This window comes from Ursus maritimus, unplaced genomic scaffold (genome assembly GCF_017311325.1).
Source record: "Ursus maritimus isolate PB19 unplaced genomic scaffold, ASM1731132v1 scaffold_6, whole genome shotgun sequence".
NCBI classification, from domain to species: domain Eukaryota; kingdom Metazoa; phylum Chordata; class Mammalia; order Carnivora; family Ursidae; genus Ursus; species Ursus maritimus.
In genome coordinates this window covers 37,417,101-37,431,059 of record NW_024426774.1, presented here as the reverse complement: position 1 = coordinate 37,431,059, position 13,959 = coordinate 37,417,101, and the positions used below count along the sequence as shown (strand labels likewise).

At 47.3% G+C, this 13,959-nt stretch overlaps 1 protein-coding gene across 2 annotated transcripts in view; it reads left to right on the top strand.

Moving 5' to 3' along the window:
- SMYD1 (SET and MYND domain containing 1) overlaps nt 1–13,959 on the top strand; it is a 36,729-nt gene that overhangs the window by 13,400 nt on the left and 9,370 nt on the right. The window contains exons 2-6 of one of the 2 annotated variants that reach the window (XM_008700102.2): nt 2,006–2,182; nt 6,114–6,327; nt 7,252–7,382; nt 9,416–9,454; nt 11,449–11,638. In XM_008700102.2, coding sequence (XP_008698324.1) covers nt 2,006–2,182; nt 6,114–6,327; nt 7,252–7,382; nt 9,416–9,454; nt 11,449–11,638 — 751 coding nt within the window. The remainder of the gene's footprint in view (nt 1–2,005; nt 2,183–6,113; nt 6,328–7,251; nt 7,383–9,415; nt 9,455–11,448; nt 11,639–13,959) is intronic. The other variant, XM_040623216.1, reaches the window with a different exon arrangement.

Genomic DNA, 13,959 nt, shown 5'->3' with positions numbered 1-13,959 from the left:
AAATTCATAGCTTCCCATCTCTAGGGGTTTGTTGATTCCACTAAATGGTCAGGGTCCCTGCCTGTGTGTTCTGTTCTGCTGGAGCGCTCATGGCAAATGACCTTCTCAAGCAGGGACTACCCTCTGTGGCGTAGCTATGATGAGCTGCAGATTCTTTGCAATTCTAGATATGTGAGTGTAATTCTACCCTTCCTCTCTGATTGGGAAAGCTTAAGGGATTGCAGGGGAGTGAGGAAGACATTATTATGGGGATAACCTTGAATCTGCTCTAAACTTGTAAATAACCACTAACCTTCCATGCCTGTGAGTACTTCATGGTTAATAACCAATTATTAGCAATGTTCCTTACAGCAGATGGGGACACAGCAGTGTGTTGAGTTGGCCACCCAGAGACTGAAAACTGGAAACCCAGGACCTAGCTTAGAGCAACATCCCGTGCTTTGCCCTCAGCTTGGCTCTCTATCTGTCTCTCCATTTCTTGATGCTGTCTTGGGACCACAAGGCCTGACCTTTGGGCTGATCCTTGAGCCTGATGCCCTGGCATTGGCTGCTGGATCTTGCTTGATTCCCCTGTTGTGCCCACCTTCCTTTGGCTGCAGGGACCCGCTGTGGGCACACGGAGACCAGAATGGGACTGTTGAAGGGACTGGGAGTGTTTAACATAGAAAGGGGAAATGAAGGGGCGTCACAGCAGCGGTCTTCAAATTCTTGAAGCACTGACCTGCCCACGCCTGTTCCACAGGACAAGGATCCAGAGAGCCAAATTAGATGACAGGAGAATGTATCTTGGGAAGGCAAATTCGAGCCTATCACAAGGAGGAAATCTGCCGTAGTTAGGACTGGCCAACAATGGACTAACTGTTCTTGGAAGCAGCGCACTCTTTTTCACTCTGGGAATTTCAAAAAGGCATGGTCAGGGATAGACACAAGGGATTTCTGTACTTGTATGTTCTATTGAAGGTTCTTACTTCAGGCTCTAGGATTCTGTGATTCTAAAAGCCCCTGTTTTCCTCTACTTTTGAGATCCTTCTTTAGACTCTAAACTGCAGCCTGAGTTTCCATACCCATTTTTCCCGGGGAGCTCAGTGCTTCTGTGCATACTGCTGCACTTCTTCTCACCATTTCTCTGATTTAGTGGCCAGGATTTCTTTTTTCCACATTGCAGAGATACTGAGATATTGTACTTCATACTAGATTTCACTGGCTCTGGGTGTTAGGTTATGTCTTAAAGTCTGTTTCCTTCATGCTAACCTATGCCCTTTTCTGCCTGAAAGACGGCTCTCACCTGGGAGACACGCAGCTCTCTTGGGAACACTGGGGGCTGGAAGCACGGGGTAAGGAACCTCATCTTCCTACGCCTCTCTCCTTCTCCCACTGAGTGGGCAGGCACGATCTTCTGTGTCACTGCCACTCGCTCTCTGGGCTAGGAGAATACAATGGATGACCTCACTGACATCAGTGACCTTGTAATTGTTACTTTTACAAAACACACAGAACTGTGACATATATCACAATGCACGGATCCCATTTTGCGTAAAATATATCATGTTTCATGTTCTATGATATTATGGATAGTTATGAGTTTTATTCTTCAGGGAAAGAGACATTGCATTTCAAGAATGAGAAGGTCATGTCACACAGAGCGCTCCCTCCCACGCCATGGTGCCAGTGACCTGTGGCTTTTGGCGAGGGGACCATGAGGAATTTCCACCCAGTCCCTTGGCCTGGAAGACTTCCTGGGCTCCTCAAGTGTCTGTTCCAGTGTGTCCCAGGAACACCCCATGGGTCCGCTATCATAGCCTCCTCAGGCAGGTTCACTCACTGCTCTGGTGGCTTATGTACTCCCAGTGCCTACCGCATATGGGTCATAAATCTTCACTTGCTGAGTTAAATTGAAAGACTTATATGCAGGGTGCAGTAGTGTCTCCCACATTGGGGCCCAATGTCTAGTGTGGTCCTTTTCTGCTGTGCCACCTCAATCACCTGTTTCTCCCTCCATTTCCAGCCTGGTTAACTTTGTGTGCCATACCTGCTTCAAGAGGCAGGAGAAGCTGCATCGCTGTGGACAGTGCAAGTTTGCCCACTACTGTGACCGCACCTGCCAGAAGGATGCTTGGCTGAATCACAAGAACGAGTGTTCGGCCATGAAGAGATATGGGAAGGTGCCCAATGAGAACATCAGGTCAGAGCTGGGCCCCCGGGGTGGGACTTAGGTGACATTTGATTCCTAAATGTCAGGCGGGAAAAGGCCTTAGTGACAACTATTCCCAGGCCCAAGGAAGCCAGGCTGAGCGCAAGTCAGGATAGAGCCTCAAAGAGACTGGAGAGGGGCACTTCTGTGTCTGGGAGCCCATCTAGAACTGGGTGTCTACAGCACCATTCCAGTCTACAGCCACTGGCTGGAGCTGGCTGCAGACCCGTTCTCAATGCCTCCCTAGTGTTTAATTAAAAAAAAAAAATTGATCTGCCAATGTTTTAAAAACTGGGAATTTCCACATTAAAAAAATTAGGGTTTCTGCTTTCTCTTGAAAAAAAAAATCTGAAGATTTGGCAAAATGAGCCAGAGCTCAATAGCAGCAGCTACCTTTGAAAAATGAAGAGCTTTTTAGGGGCACCTGGGTGGCTCAGTCGGTTAAGTGTCTGCCTTCGCCTTAGGTCATGATCCCAGGGTCTGGGATCGAGCCTGGCATTGGGCTCCCTGCTTAGTGGGGAGTCTGCTTCTCCCTCTCCCTCTGCCTGTTGCTCCCCCTGCTTGTGCTCTGTCTGTCAAATAAATAAATAAAATCTTTTTTTTTTTTAAAGAAGAGCTTTTTAAAAAAAAGTTTTTACTTAAATTACAGTTAGTTAGCATAGAGTATAATATTAGTTTCAAGTGTATAATATAGTGATTCAGCACTTCCATTCATCACCCAATGCTCATTACAACAGATGCCCTCCTCAATCCCCATCACCTATTTTCCCCATTCCCCTCCCTCCCCTCTGGTAGTCATCAGTGGGTCTCTATGGTTAGATAGCAGCATATCTTCAATCATGGAATTATGGAAGCAGTTCAGGTACCCAGCAACTGATGAATGGACAGGGAAGATGTGTATATATATAAATATATATACATATACAATGGCATATTACACAGCCATAGAAAAGAATGAAATCTTGTCATTTGCAACAACACGGATAGAGCTATAGAGTATTATCCTACGTGAAATAAGTCAGAGAAAGACAAATACCATGTGATTTCATTCATATGTGAATTTAAGAAACAAAACAAATGAGCAAAGAGAAAAAAAAGAGAGAGAGGCAAACCAAGAAAAAATGCCGAGCTTTTCCAGCACCATAGCCCACTAGTCCATGGGCTTGTGCACACCCCCCCTGCACTCATTACACGCAAAAGCCACTTGCAACAGTTAGTGGCGACCCTGGGCGGCTGTGGCCAGAAATCTCCGGGCTGACACTGCCAGATAGGGCTGCGGGTCGGTGCCTTGGAAGTGAGAGTGGAGAACTGAGGAGACGCGGAAGATGAAGTTGGGAGCATTTTCACTGGGTGTGTAGGGTGTGAAGTTAAAGTGCAGAATGAAATCGTCATACCCTAGAAATTTTTAAGAAACTACAAAATGAAACGGCTCAGTCAGCCTCCACATCCCCCTTAGTTCCATTTGTTGAACTCCTGCTTCTTTAAAAAAAAATGTTCTTTTGCAATTTTATTTAAATTAAAAAAAAAAATTCAGCTCTATTGAGGTATAATTGACATATAAGATTGTAAGATATTTAAACAGTACATCATGGTGACTTGATATATGTGTACATTTTGAAAGGATGCCCCCCACCTAGTTAATTAGCACGTCTATCACCTGACCTAGTCATCCTTTTTTTTTCAAGTGAGAACCTTTATGTTCTACTGTCCAGCAGATTTCACTGATACAATACAGTGTTATCAATTATAGTCACCATGGTTTACATTAGATCCTCAGGCCTTATTCATTCATTCATTCATTCATTCATTCGTTTATTTAAAGATTTTATTTATTTATTTGACAGAGACAGAGGGAGGGAGCACAAGCAAGGGGAGCATCAGGCAGAGGGAGAGGGAGAAGCATGCTCCCCGCTGAGCAGAGCCTGAGATGACACTGGGCTCGATCCCAGGACCCCCCAGGACTCCCCAGGACCCCGGGATCATGACCTGAGCCAAACGCAGACACTTAACTGACTGAGCCACCCAGGCATCCTCCTTACTTGTTTTATAGCTGAAAGTTTGTGCTTTTACTAGCCTCTCCCTGTTTCCTCCACTCCCCAGACCCTGGCAACCACTTTACTCTGTTTCTATGAGTTTGAATTAATTTCTTTCTTTCTTTCCTTTTTTCTTTCTTTCTTTCTTTCCTCTTTCTTTCTTTCTTTCTTTCTTTCTTTCTTTCTTTCTTTCTTTCTTTCAGACACCGTATATAGCTGATACCATGCAGTTTTTGCCTGTGTCTGGTTTGTTTCACTTAGCATAATACCCTCAAGGTCCATCCACGCTGTCTTAAGTGGCAGGATTTTCTGCTTTCTCATGGCCGAATAAAATTTCATTATATTTGTTTACTGCATCTTCTTTATCCTTTCATCCATTGATGGACACTTAGGTTGTTTCCATATCTTGGCTCTCATGAATTATGCTGTAGTAAATGTGGGAGTACAGATGGCTCTTTACTATCCTACTTAGTCTTTAAAGCACAAAGTAAATGTTACCTTCTGTGATGGGGAGCTCACTCACTTTATCTGCATAGTCCCAGTTGGTGGTTTCTTCTGATACTGAGTTGAAATCTGTTACCCTCTGAGCTTTGTGACCATTCCCTAATATTTAGAGGTAACAGACACCCTACCCGACCCTTATTTTCTCCAGTGCTGTCCTGAGCTCCATGTGGGGGTACCTTGGTTCCCAAGCACCTGGGATCCCCAGCAGGGCATCTTGGCAGAAATAACTCTGTGACCCAAACCAGAGGAGAAGCAGGCCTGTTCTTTGCCAAGGGGGTCCCTCAGGGACTGGATCTGCCTTAGGCCACCGCCTCTGGAAGGTCCCTATCCAGTGTGCATTCAGGGAGTAACTGAGAGTTTCCAAAATGTCCCTCAGTCATAGGCTTCATCTGGCTGGCATGGGCTGAACAGTTAACAAGAGGACCCTCACTGTCCTCAAGGTGAAGTGCACCCCTGTCTCACACTCAATGCCTTGTGCTCTCCAGGGCTCCCTCCTGTCCCACCTTGCCTCCACTCCTCCTCCAGAGCCCTGTGCCCCAGCCAGGCCAGCCCCTCCCTGCTTCCTGCATATGCCCAGGCTCTGGCTGCCTCCGAGCCTTTGCCCCTACTATTTCCCCACCTAGATTGTCTTTCCCACCTCTTTCTCTAATCACTAAGACTATAAATAAGTTCACACACGTGGACATCCTTTACATTACTTTGTCTTCTAAATACCACATCAGGGGATGTGTATTATCCCTCCTGGGGCTAGGTTCAGGGAAGTTCAGATGAATTGCCCAGGGTCACACAGTAACTGGAAATGGACTTGAACCCAGGTTGTTAGGCTCCTTCTCCAGTGGCCTTCTCAGTTAGCCGTACTATCAGGAGAGACCCAGGCTGCCACACCTCAGTGTCCCCAGATCCCTTTCATAGTCTCATAGACCCCATATGACCTGGTTCCTGCCCACCTCTCCACCTGTATTTGCTCTCTACTCCTCACTCCCTATGCTCCAGCCACCTTGGCCTTCTTGCTGTTTCTCCATTGTGCCAAGCTCATTCCTTCAGGGTCTTCGTACTCACTGCTCCTTCCCCATCTGCACAGAGCCCGCTCCTTCTGTTCATTCCATTTTCAGCTCGAGTGCTCCTCCTCCATGTCACCTCCCCTGACCACTGTGGCTTCCCTTCCCCCAGCCACTCTCCATCATGTTACCCTATTTTATTCTCTGCATAGCACGTAACATTAGTTGAAATTTTTAACTTAGGTCTCCCCTACTGTAAAAAGCTCCGTGGTAAAAGAAATCCCGTCTGTATAGTTCAATACTGCCTGGCTCGCCATAGGTACTCAGTAAGTGTTTGCGGAAGGAATGAATGTGTCGGGGCAACCCTAACCCTGCCCCTCTCCCCAGGCTGGCAGCCCGCATCCTGTGGCGGGTGGAGAGAGAGGGCACCGGGCTCACGGAGGGCTGCCTGGTCGCTGTGGATGAGCTGCAGAACCACGTGGAGCACTTTGGGGAGGAGGAACAAAAGGAGCTGTGGATGGACGTGGACACCTTCTTGCAGTACTGGCCGCCCCAGAGCCAGCAGTTCAGCATGCAGTATATCTCGCACGTCTTTGGCGTGGTAGGGTGCCTCGTAACGTGGCCAGGGTGGGGAGGGGGGGAAGCTGGGATTGGTCAGCCAAGACCTATTCAGAGGCTGCTGGGCGGGGGAGGCTGAGAGAGGGACTAGAGGGGACAGAGGCCTAAAGTAAAGAACTTTCATCCCCTTTCTTTCTGGCCTTGCTTACTAGGAAGTCATTCCCTCCCTCTTGGAAGCTCTCATCCCACACACAAACGATTTGTTATCTCCAAACGGTAGATTTGGGTAGAAATTTACCTCCTTGTTTATCTGCACTTTCTGCTTTTTCTCCTGTTCATATTGAAAGCAAAGACCCAATCACCCCCGCCGGTCACTTTGGAAATGAGACCATTCCTTTTCCCAGATATGGTGGGCAGGATAATGGAGAGCCTGGAGCCGTGGGCTGTGGACATCAGGGAGAGGAGAGGAAGGACTTTTGGAGAGTGCTGCCTTGGCACAGCAAAGCCAGACCTCTTGTAGCCGTAAGAGTCCAAGAGGTGGGGCAAGAAGCCTAGTGGCTAAACAGGCTCGGGCCACGTAATACCCGCACCCCTACACACACAGACAGACAGAGTCAGGCAGAGCAGGGCACAGAGAGAAACCAAGACAGTGACCGGGGAAGACTCATGTGAGACCCAGAATCAGGAAAAGGGGGAGACTTCTCAGAACCAAAAGTTCTGTCTTTGACCTTTGTAGAATACAGCTACTCAAAACTTCCGAGGTGGCTTTGCCTTCTAGCAAGTACGGTACTCTCCCAGGGTGCTTATCTTGAGGGTCCTTTGGAGTGACTTAGAGAATAGGAGACTCTCTAAGCATCTCTAGGATGAGACTGAGTCTTCTATTTTCTTGAACTTTCAGCAGCCAGGATGGTGTTCTGTCCCTCATTTATGTATGTTATCTGACTCTTTGATCTTTTCCTCTGCGTAGATTAACTGCAATGGCTTCACACTCAGTGACCAGAGAGGCCTGCAGGCCGTGGGTGTGGGCATCTTCCCCAACCTGGGCTTGGTGAACCACAACTGTTGGCCCAACTGCACTGTCATATTTAACAACGGCAAGTGAGTATGTCTTTACCTGGGGATGGTGTGTGGGGATGGGGAGACCTTAGGGTGTTTTCTCCACTTGACCTAAAGCAAACCATGGAACCTGAACTAGCATGGATGGGCAGCAAATAGAAATTTCATTCTAGAACCATTGTGGATAGGAGAAGGGTAATGAGGAGGATAGCAAAGAATTCCACGTGGGTAATTTCTGAGTCTTCGCATGTTTCTTGAGGCTGCCTAGATGTGTTAAGTAAACATCTGACTACTGTTTTAAAGCTCGAAGCCTGGGATTATCTATCTAGAGGTCACTGCAGAACAACATCAGCTGAGAAGGTGCTTGGCAGGAGCATACAGTAGTCAAGGTCCCAGCAGAAATCAGAAGGCACACTCAGAGTTTACCCAAAGAGAATTTAATAACAGGACAATCTGCAGAAGTAAGGGTAAAGTTTAAGAAACTAACAAGGAATAGTGAGATGTCCAGAGTCTAGCAATAGTATGAAACCATTACCCCCTCTAGACCTAGAGGGGTAGGTGTACAATACTGTTCTTATAGCTGGTGAGAGCTGCAGCCATGGGAGAGGTTCCTTTCTCCACCCCCCACCCAATAGCTTGGCTATACTGGTAGAGAAAGCAGCCACTGCTGGAACCATGGTGAGGCAGAGAGGGAGCCAGGAGACTAAATACCCCAACCTCTCTCTCCTCCCACTCTCTGGTCTCCTACCATTGGCCAAACTCTAACCAGAAGCCAGAGAGCAAAGGACCCTGGGTGATGAAGCCCTTTAGAGGCCAGAACTCCCCACCCCCCACTCCAAAGGCACAGATCGGGGGACGGACAAAGAATGTGTCTTGGGGGTGGGCATAAGTGGAGAAGTCAGCAAACAGGAAGAGACCCTTGTCCATGGCTCAGGGCTGGGGGAATTTGGGGGAACAAGACCTAAGCAATATTACTAATTTTGCTCTTAGAGATAAGAGAAGATTTCATGACAGATGCAAGTCAACTCTGAGCCATCAACAATGAGCAGGTTTCCCCCCAAAACTTCCTGGAAACCAGAGACAATGCTTTCTGGTTCTCAGTCAGGAATCAAGCCTAAACCCCAATCTAGCAGGGACTCTGATTTCCCGTTTCCTTCCTATTTCTGGAAGCAAGGGCCTGCATGACACCAGGCTCTTAAGCAAGTAAGAAAGTCACTCAAGACAGAGAAGTTTATTTGGGACCCAGATGATAATTTTCCCCCAGCATCTGCGTTTCCCTTCCTAAGTTTCTTGGGGTCACTGGCATGGACCTCATGGAATCCTCCTCAGAGGGGCTGTTGTCCCAGGTTAGCCTGGTTGGCCAAGGATCAAATTCAGCCACATATGGGGCTGGGCTTTCAGGATGCCAGTCCCCCAAGCAGTGGTGACCCAGGGCTCCCCTTGTCACTACATGTGACAGCCACAGGAACCCGGGAGCCCTTTCTGCAGATCATTTCTGGTGTCTGCTCTGGCTTCTTTGCATCCGCTAATTTTGAGCAGCCACATTTTACCTGGCTTCTTGGCTGTTGTGCAAGAAAAGGTGACTTTGCAGTCACAGCCTAGCTGCCTGCCATAGTGGAAAGAACGCAGTTCTAACCCCAACAAATTTTATACACGACCTGTGTGACATAACCAGTCTCCACACACAGTTCACACGGTCCCGGAGATGGACACCAAAGAGGCAACACTTCTTCGGCCAAGATGCTGGCGAGTAGCATCCCGTTACATTTTTACCACCTACTTCTAAATGCACTGTCTCATGGCAATCCCCTTACCAGGTTACAGTTGAGAACACTGAGCCCAGGAAAGGCTGAGGACCTCTGAATCCAGAACTTCTCATTCCAAATCCAGTGCACTTTCCACTATACCAGGCTGCGTCTTGTCAAGGGAGCCCTGCTGGCGGGGGCTGGGATGTCAAGGTGGTTGTGATGGCCAAAACATCGGTTGCATCAGCTGGGATGCTGTGCCCCCTTGCTAGCTGTACTGGACTAGCCAACGGTAATGATTTCCATTCGGGTATCTGTTTTGTCTTTCAGTCATGAGGCAGTGAAATCCATGTTTCACACCCAGATGAGGTGGGTCAGTCTTTGCAAACATCCCTGTTCCTCTGACCCATCTCCCTCACTTGTTTGGTTTGCTGGGGCCGCCCTTTCCCGCGATTTCCTGGCTGCTCTCCGTCTGTGATGTCCTCCTGCATCCCCAGAGTCTCGTCTCTGCTGAATGCTGTATTTTAAATGCATATACAGGAATCGTTTTGTTCCTCACCCACCCACTCCCTGCTGCGCCTTTGCTTTCCTTTGCTTCTTTTCTTCCCCATCTTTCACGCCTTACTTCTCTCACTCTCGCAATCCCAAAGCATGACGGTCCCTTCTAGTCCACATCACCTTAGCAAAGCCCACACTGTCCCTCAAAGTCCTGCCTATCATAAAATGAGGACTGCTGATGTTACTGACCTACTAAAGGACTGTGTTTGTTTATAACCCCCAACTTCCCACCCAGACTGGCTTCTGAAAATAGCACCCGTAACTGTGATATTTTTGATAAATATTTATTCACACTATTCTGCTTACTGCTTCTGGCAAATTGTGATTTTAGTGGTTTAGGTTAGATTTTGCTTTGACTTTTCTTAATGACAAAAAAATTGCCTCAGATGGGTCTTTTTCTCAGGTTTGGTTTGAAAGTACTTGAAATGTTCTTTGGATTAAGAACAAAACTCTGCATGAGAGTTTGGGCTCTGGGAAGGCAGGAGTAGGCGTGGTTGGTGCCTTGGAGTCTGTGTTGGCCTGCATTGCACGTGACTTTGGACGATTCCCATCATCCCCTGGGCATTTGATTCCATTTTGCTCTATAGAGCAAAGGTCAAGATGAGAGTGTCTCTGGGGACCTTCCTGGTTCTAAGTCTCCGTGGCTCTGGGCTGCATTTCTAATCTCTCCAAGAAAAGCTTGAATAAATTGTCCATGTGTGGCTCAATTAGCTGAACTCTAGAATTGCAGGGCGTTAGAGATAGAAAAGAGAGAATGGAGTGGTGGTCACTATTCATCCCCTGATCCCCACTCCAAGTAAGGTAAAATGGGGCATGCATATTTTCATATTTAAGTGACATTAAATTAATTTATTTTTGAAAATTCTCTTAACACGATTGAAACAATATGAGATACTCTAAGACCTTGCAAGAATTGGCTGAATCATGACGGGAAGCAAAGCTGCTAGAAATCCTAACTCAGCTGACACTGAATCACTGTTGAATATCATGATGGAGCCATGCCTGTAGAAGGGGTTGGTAGAATCATGGAACTTTACATCAAAAACTAGGGATGTACTGTATGGTGACTAACATAATATAATAAAAAAATATTATTAAAAAAAAAATCGACCACCCCCCCCCCCAAAAAAAGAGCAGAACTGCTGACTTACCCCAGGACCAGACGCCAGAGATCCACACTCAACACTGGCCCAGGAGTTGGCCACATGGAACTATTTAGAATATTGGCAGGGCCCACATATCAAGGGCTTTGGGGCATCTCCTTTCCTGCGCATGGCAGACCCAGGAGGCAGACTGAAGACAGTCCAGGGAGAGTCGCATGATGAGGTGAAGCATGAATGGCACTTGATTTCTGATCTTGACTGTTGCCAAAGTGCTGTGGGACCTCGGGGGAAGTTCCTTCCTGTCTCAGGGTGGCAGCGCCCTTCTTTGTGAAATGGGGAGGTCGATCCCCTTTGTTGCAGACAATCAGTAGCTAAATGTACCGAGATAATTGCAGGCATGGAAGCTATGGCTTTGTGACCAGGCCCAGCCCTCTACCCGGAATCTATTTAATTGGATTTCAGAGCAGTTAACTCAATGGAACAGATTTGATTGTTACGATGAGTAGCACAGAATTATCCAGAAAACTGTCCTTTAGGTCACTTTTCCCCTTTTTTGCGGGGCCAGGCGGAGGGAGGATTGGGAGTTTTCTTGGAGCACTAGTGGACGTTGTCTTTGAGACTCAACTCCTTGAGACCTTGAAGAGCAGAAACCCCACTCTGATGGCCCTGGGTCTGACTTCCTCTTTCCTCTACCTTCTCCAGAATTGAGCTCCGGGCCCTGGGCAAGATCTCAGAAGGAGAGGAGCTGACAGTGTCCTATATCGACTTCCTTAACGTCAGTGAAGAGCGCAAGAGGCAGCTGAAGAAACAGTACTACTTTGACTGCACCTGTGAGCACTGCCAAAAAAAGCTGAAGGATGACCTGTTTCTGGGGGTGAAAGATGACCCAAAGGTACGTGTGGCCCTGCTACTGGGGTATTTGCGACCCTCTTCTCCAGGCACCGGCGAGGCTGGAGTTCCCCACTAACCAGCGCACCCTGGCTGCTAGTTCCTGGAGAACCAGCCGGAGCTGTTGCTACGGGGTAGTGGACAGAGCGCTGATGACAGGTCCCAGCTAGCTGGGACCACCCCTTGCCAGGAGTTTGCGCTGGGAAGTTGCTCAGTTTTCTCATCTGTAAAATAGGAATGATAGCACCCAGTAGAAGGGGTTGTTAGGAGGATTGAACAAAATGATACATGTAAAGGGAGTGGCGTATAGGGTGGGCACTGAGTACATTTTAGTTCCTCTCTTTGCCCTTTTGCTGGTTAAGTAATGCTGAGAATTTCATATATTGAGACCAGATAGGCAAAGAGATTAGTTGCCTGGTTATCACAAAGATATTCCTAGTCCCCTGGAGTGGGTAATGTGGACATCGGGCAATGTGGAGATTGGTTAATATGCTGAACCCCTGAGTAGCCTGTTCGTGGTTGGTGGGGACACCACTGAGCAGCTAAAGGGTTATGGAGGGGGATGTCGGAAGCTCAGGTAAGCTGGGAGAGAGCGCAGCCATGGTGTAAACCAAAGGCTAAAACTGGACTCCTCCTGTTCCATTTTGCCCCATGGAAGGGTGCACAGGTGGCGGGCAGGTGGATCAGCACAGATGTGGGGGTCTTCTCACTGCTGAGGGGCTCAGAACAAAGGACTCCAGCACTTTTATGGAGCCTGAGGTGGGGAGAGAGAGGGAGAGGGCACAGGGGAAGGGCTATGAGTGGAAAAGTGCTGGGTTCTGAGTTGGAGTGAGAGTGTCTTTAAGTTTACCCCCTCCTCTCCTGTAAGGAGGCCTCAGGAGATCAGGGCCTCAGATAAAGAGACCTAGAAATGAAGGCCCCTGGCTCAGAATGCAACTGTGTAAAGAGCATGAGCAGCGGAGGGTGCTGGGGTCCTCGACTGGACTCCCTTCAGACATGTTGGGAGGACACAGGTAGAACCTTTCTAATTGTCTGCGGTCAGGTCTGAAAAATTAGACCTAGGTTTTTAACCAGGAGCTGGACTCCTCTGGAGACGCCGTTCGAGCCCTTCTCTATAACCCACAGTCCACCGGTGCATTTAAGATACAAATACACAAATATGCTTCTTAATGAACTTAACTTCTGCATCGTATGTGTGGGCAGAAGTTTGTCTCTGATTAGAGCAAAGACTACAAGCAAAACTGACTTCTCAGTACAGATGGCGGGGCCACTCTCGATTAATTCATTACTCGATGCTGTCAGTGCTAATGTTTGGATAACACTATTTCCCCACTTGATTCATTTCTCTTGTTCATCCTCTGGCCATTCTAGACTTTTTTTTTTTTTGCCATTAACTTTTTTGGGAAAGATTTTATTTATGTATTTATTTATTTATTTATTTATTTATTTAAGAGAGCGAGAGAGAGGGAGAGAAAGTGCATACGAGTGGGGGCGGCGATGCTGAGGGAGAGGGAGAAGCCGACTCCCATGCTGAGCAGGGAGCCCAAAGCAGGGCTTGATCCCAGGACCCTAGGATCATGAACTGAGCCAAAGGCAGACGCTTAACCTACTGAGCCACTCAGATGCCCTGCCACTAACTTATTTTTATTCTTAAGATACAATAATTTTTACTCTTTGCCCAAGCACTTCTCCTCTAAGAATTTACCTAGCAGATTTACTTGCATACGTGCACGAAGTTATGTGTATAAAGAGATACATTGCTGCATTGTTGAGAACAACAATTGAGTAAAACCTAAATAACCACCAATAAGGAAGTATTTAAATTAAATTACCTTGTAGCCACTAAAACCAATGAGGTAGATATTTGTGTATAAATATGGAATGAGCTCTATTTCTTAAGAATTAAGGGCCAAACATTGCCATGTGCATTAGTTCGCTAGGGCTGTCATAACACAGTACCCCAAAGTGGGTGGCTGGCAACAGAAATGTACGCTCTCCCAGTTCTGGATCCTGAAATCAAGGTGTCAGAGGGTCGGTTCCCTCTGGGGGTTGTGAGTGGAGGCTCCGTTCAGGCCTCTCTCCTTGGCTCTCAGGCCTATCTCTTTACATTGTCTGCCTTCTGTGTGTGTCTCTTTCTCTTCACCTGGTATTCTTTTTATAAGGACACCAGTCATATTGGATTAAGGGCCCACCCTACTCCATTATGACCTCATCTTAACTAATTAAGTCTACAGTGACCTATTTCCAAAAAAGGTTACATTCTCAGGTACTGAGGGTTAGGACTTCAACATATGAATTTTGGGAGATGCAATTCAACCCATAACA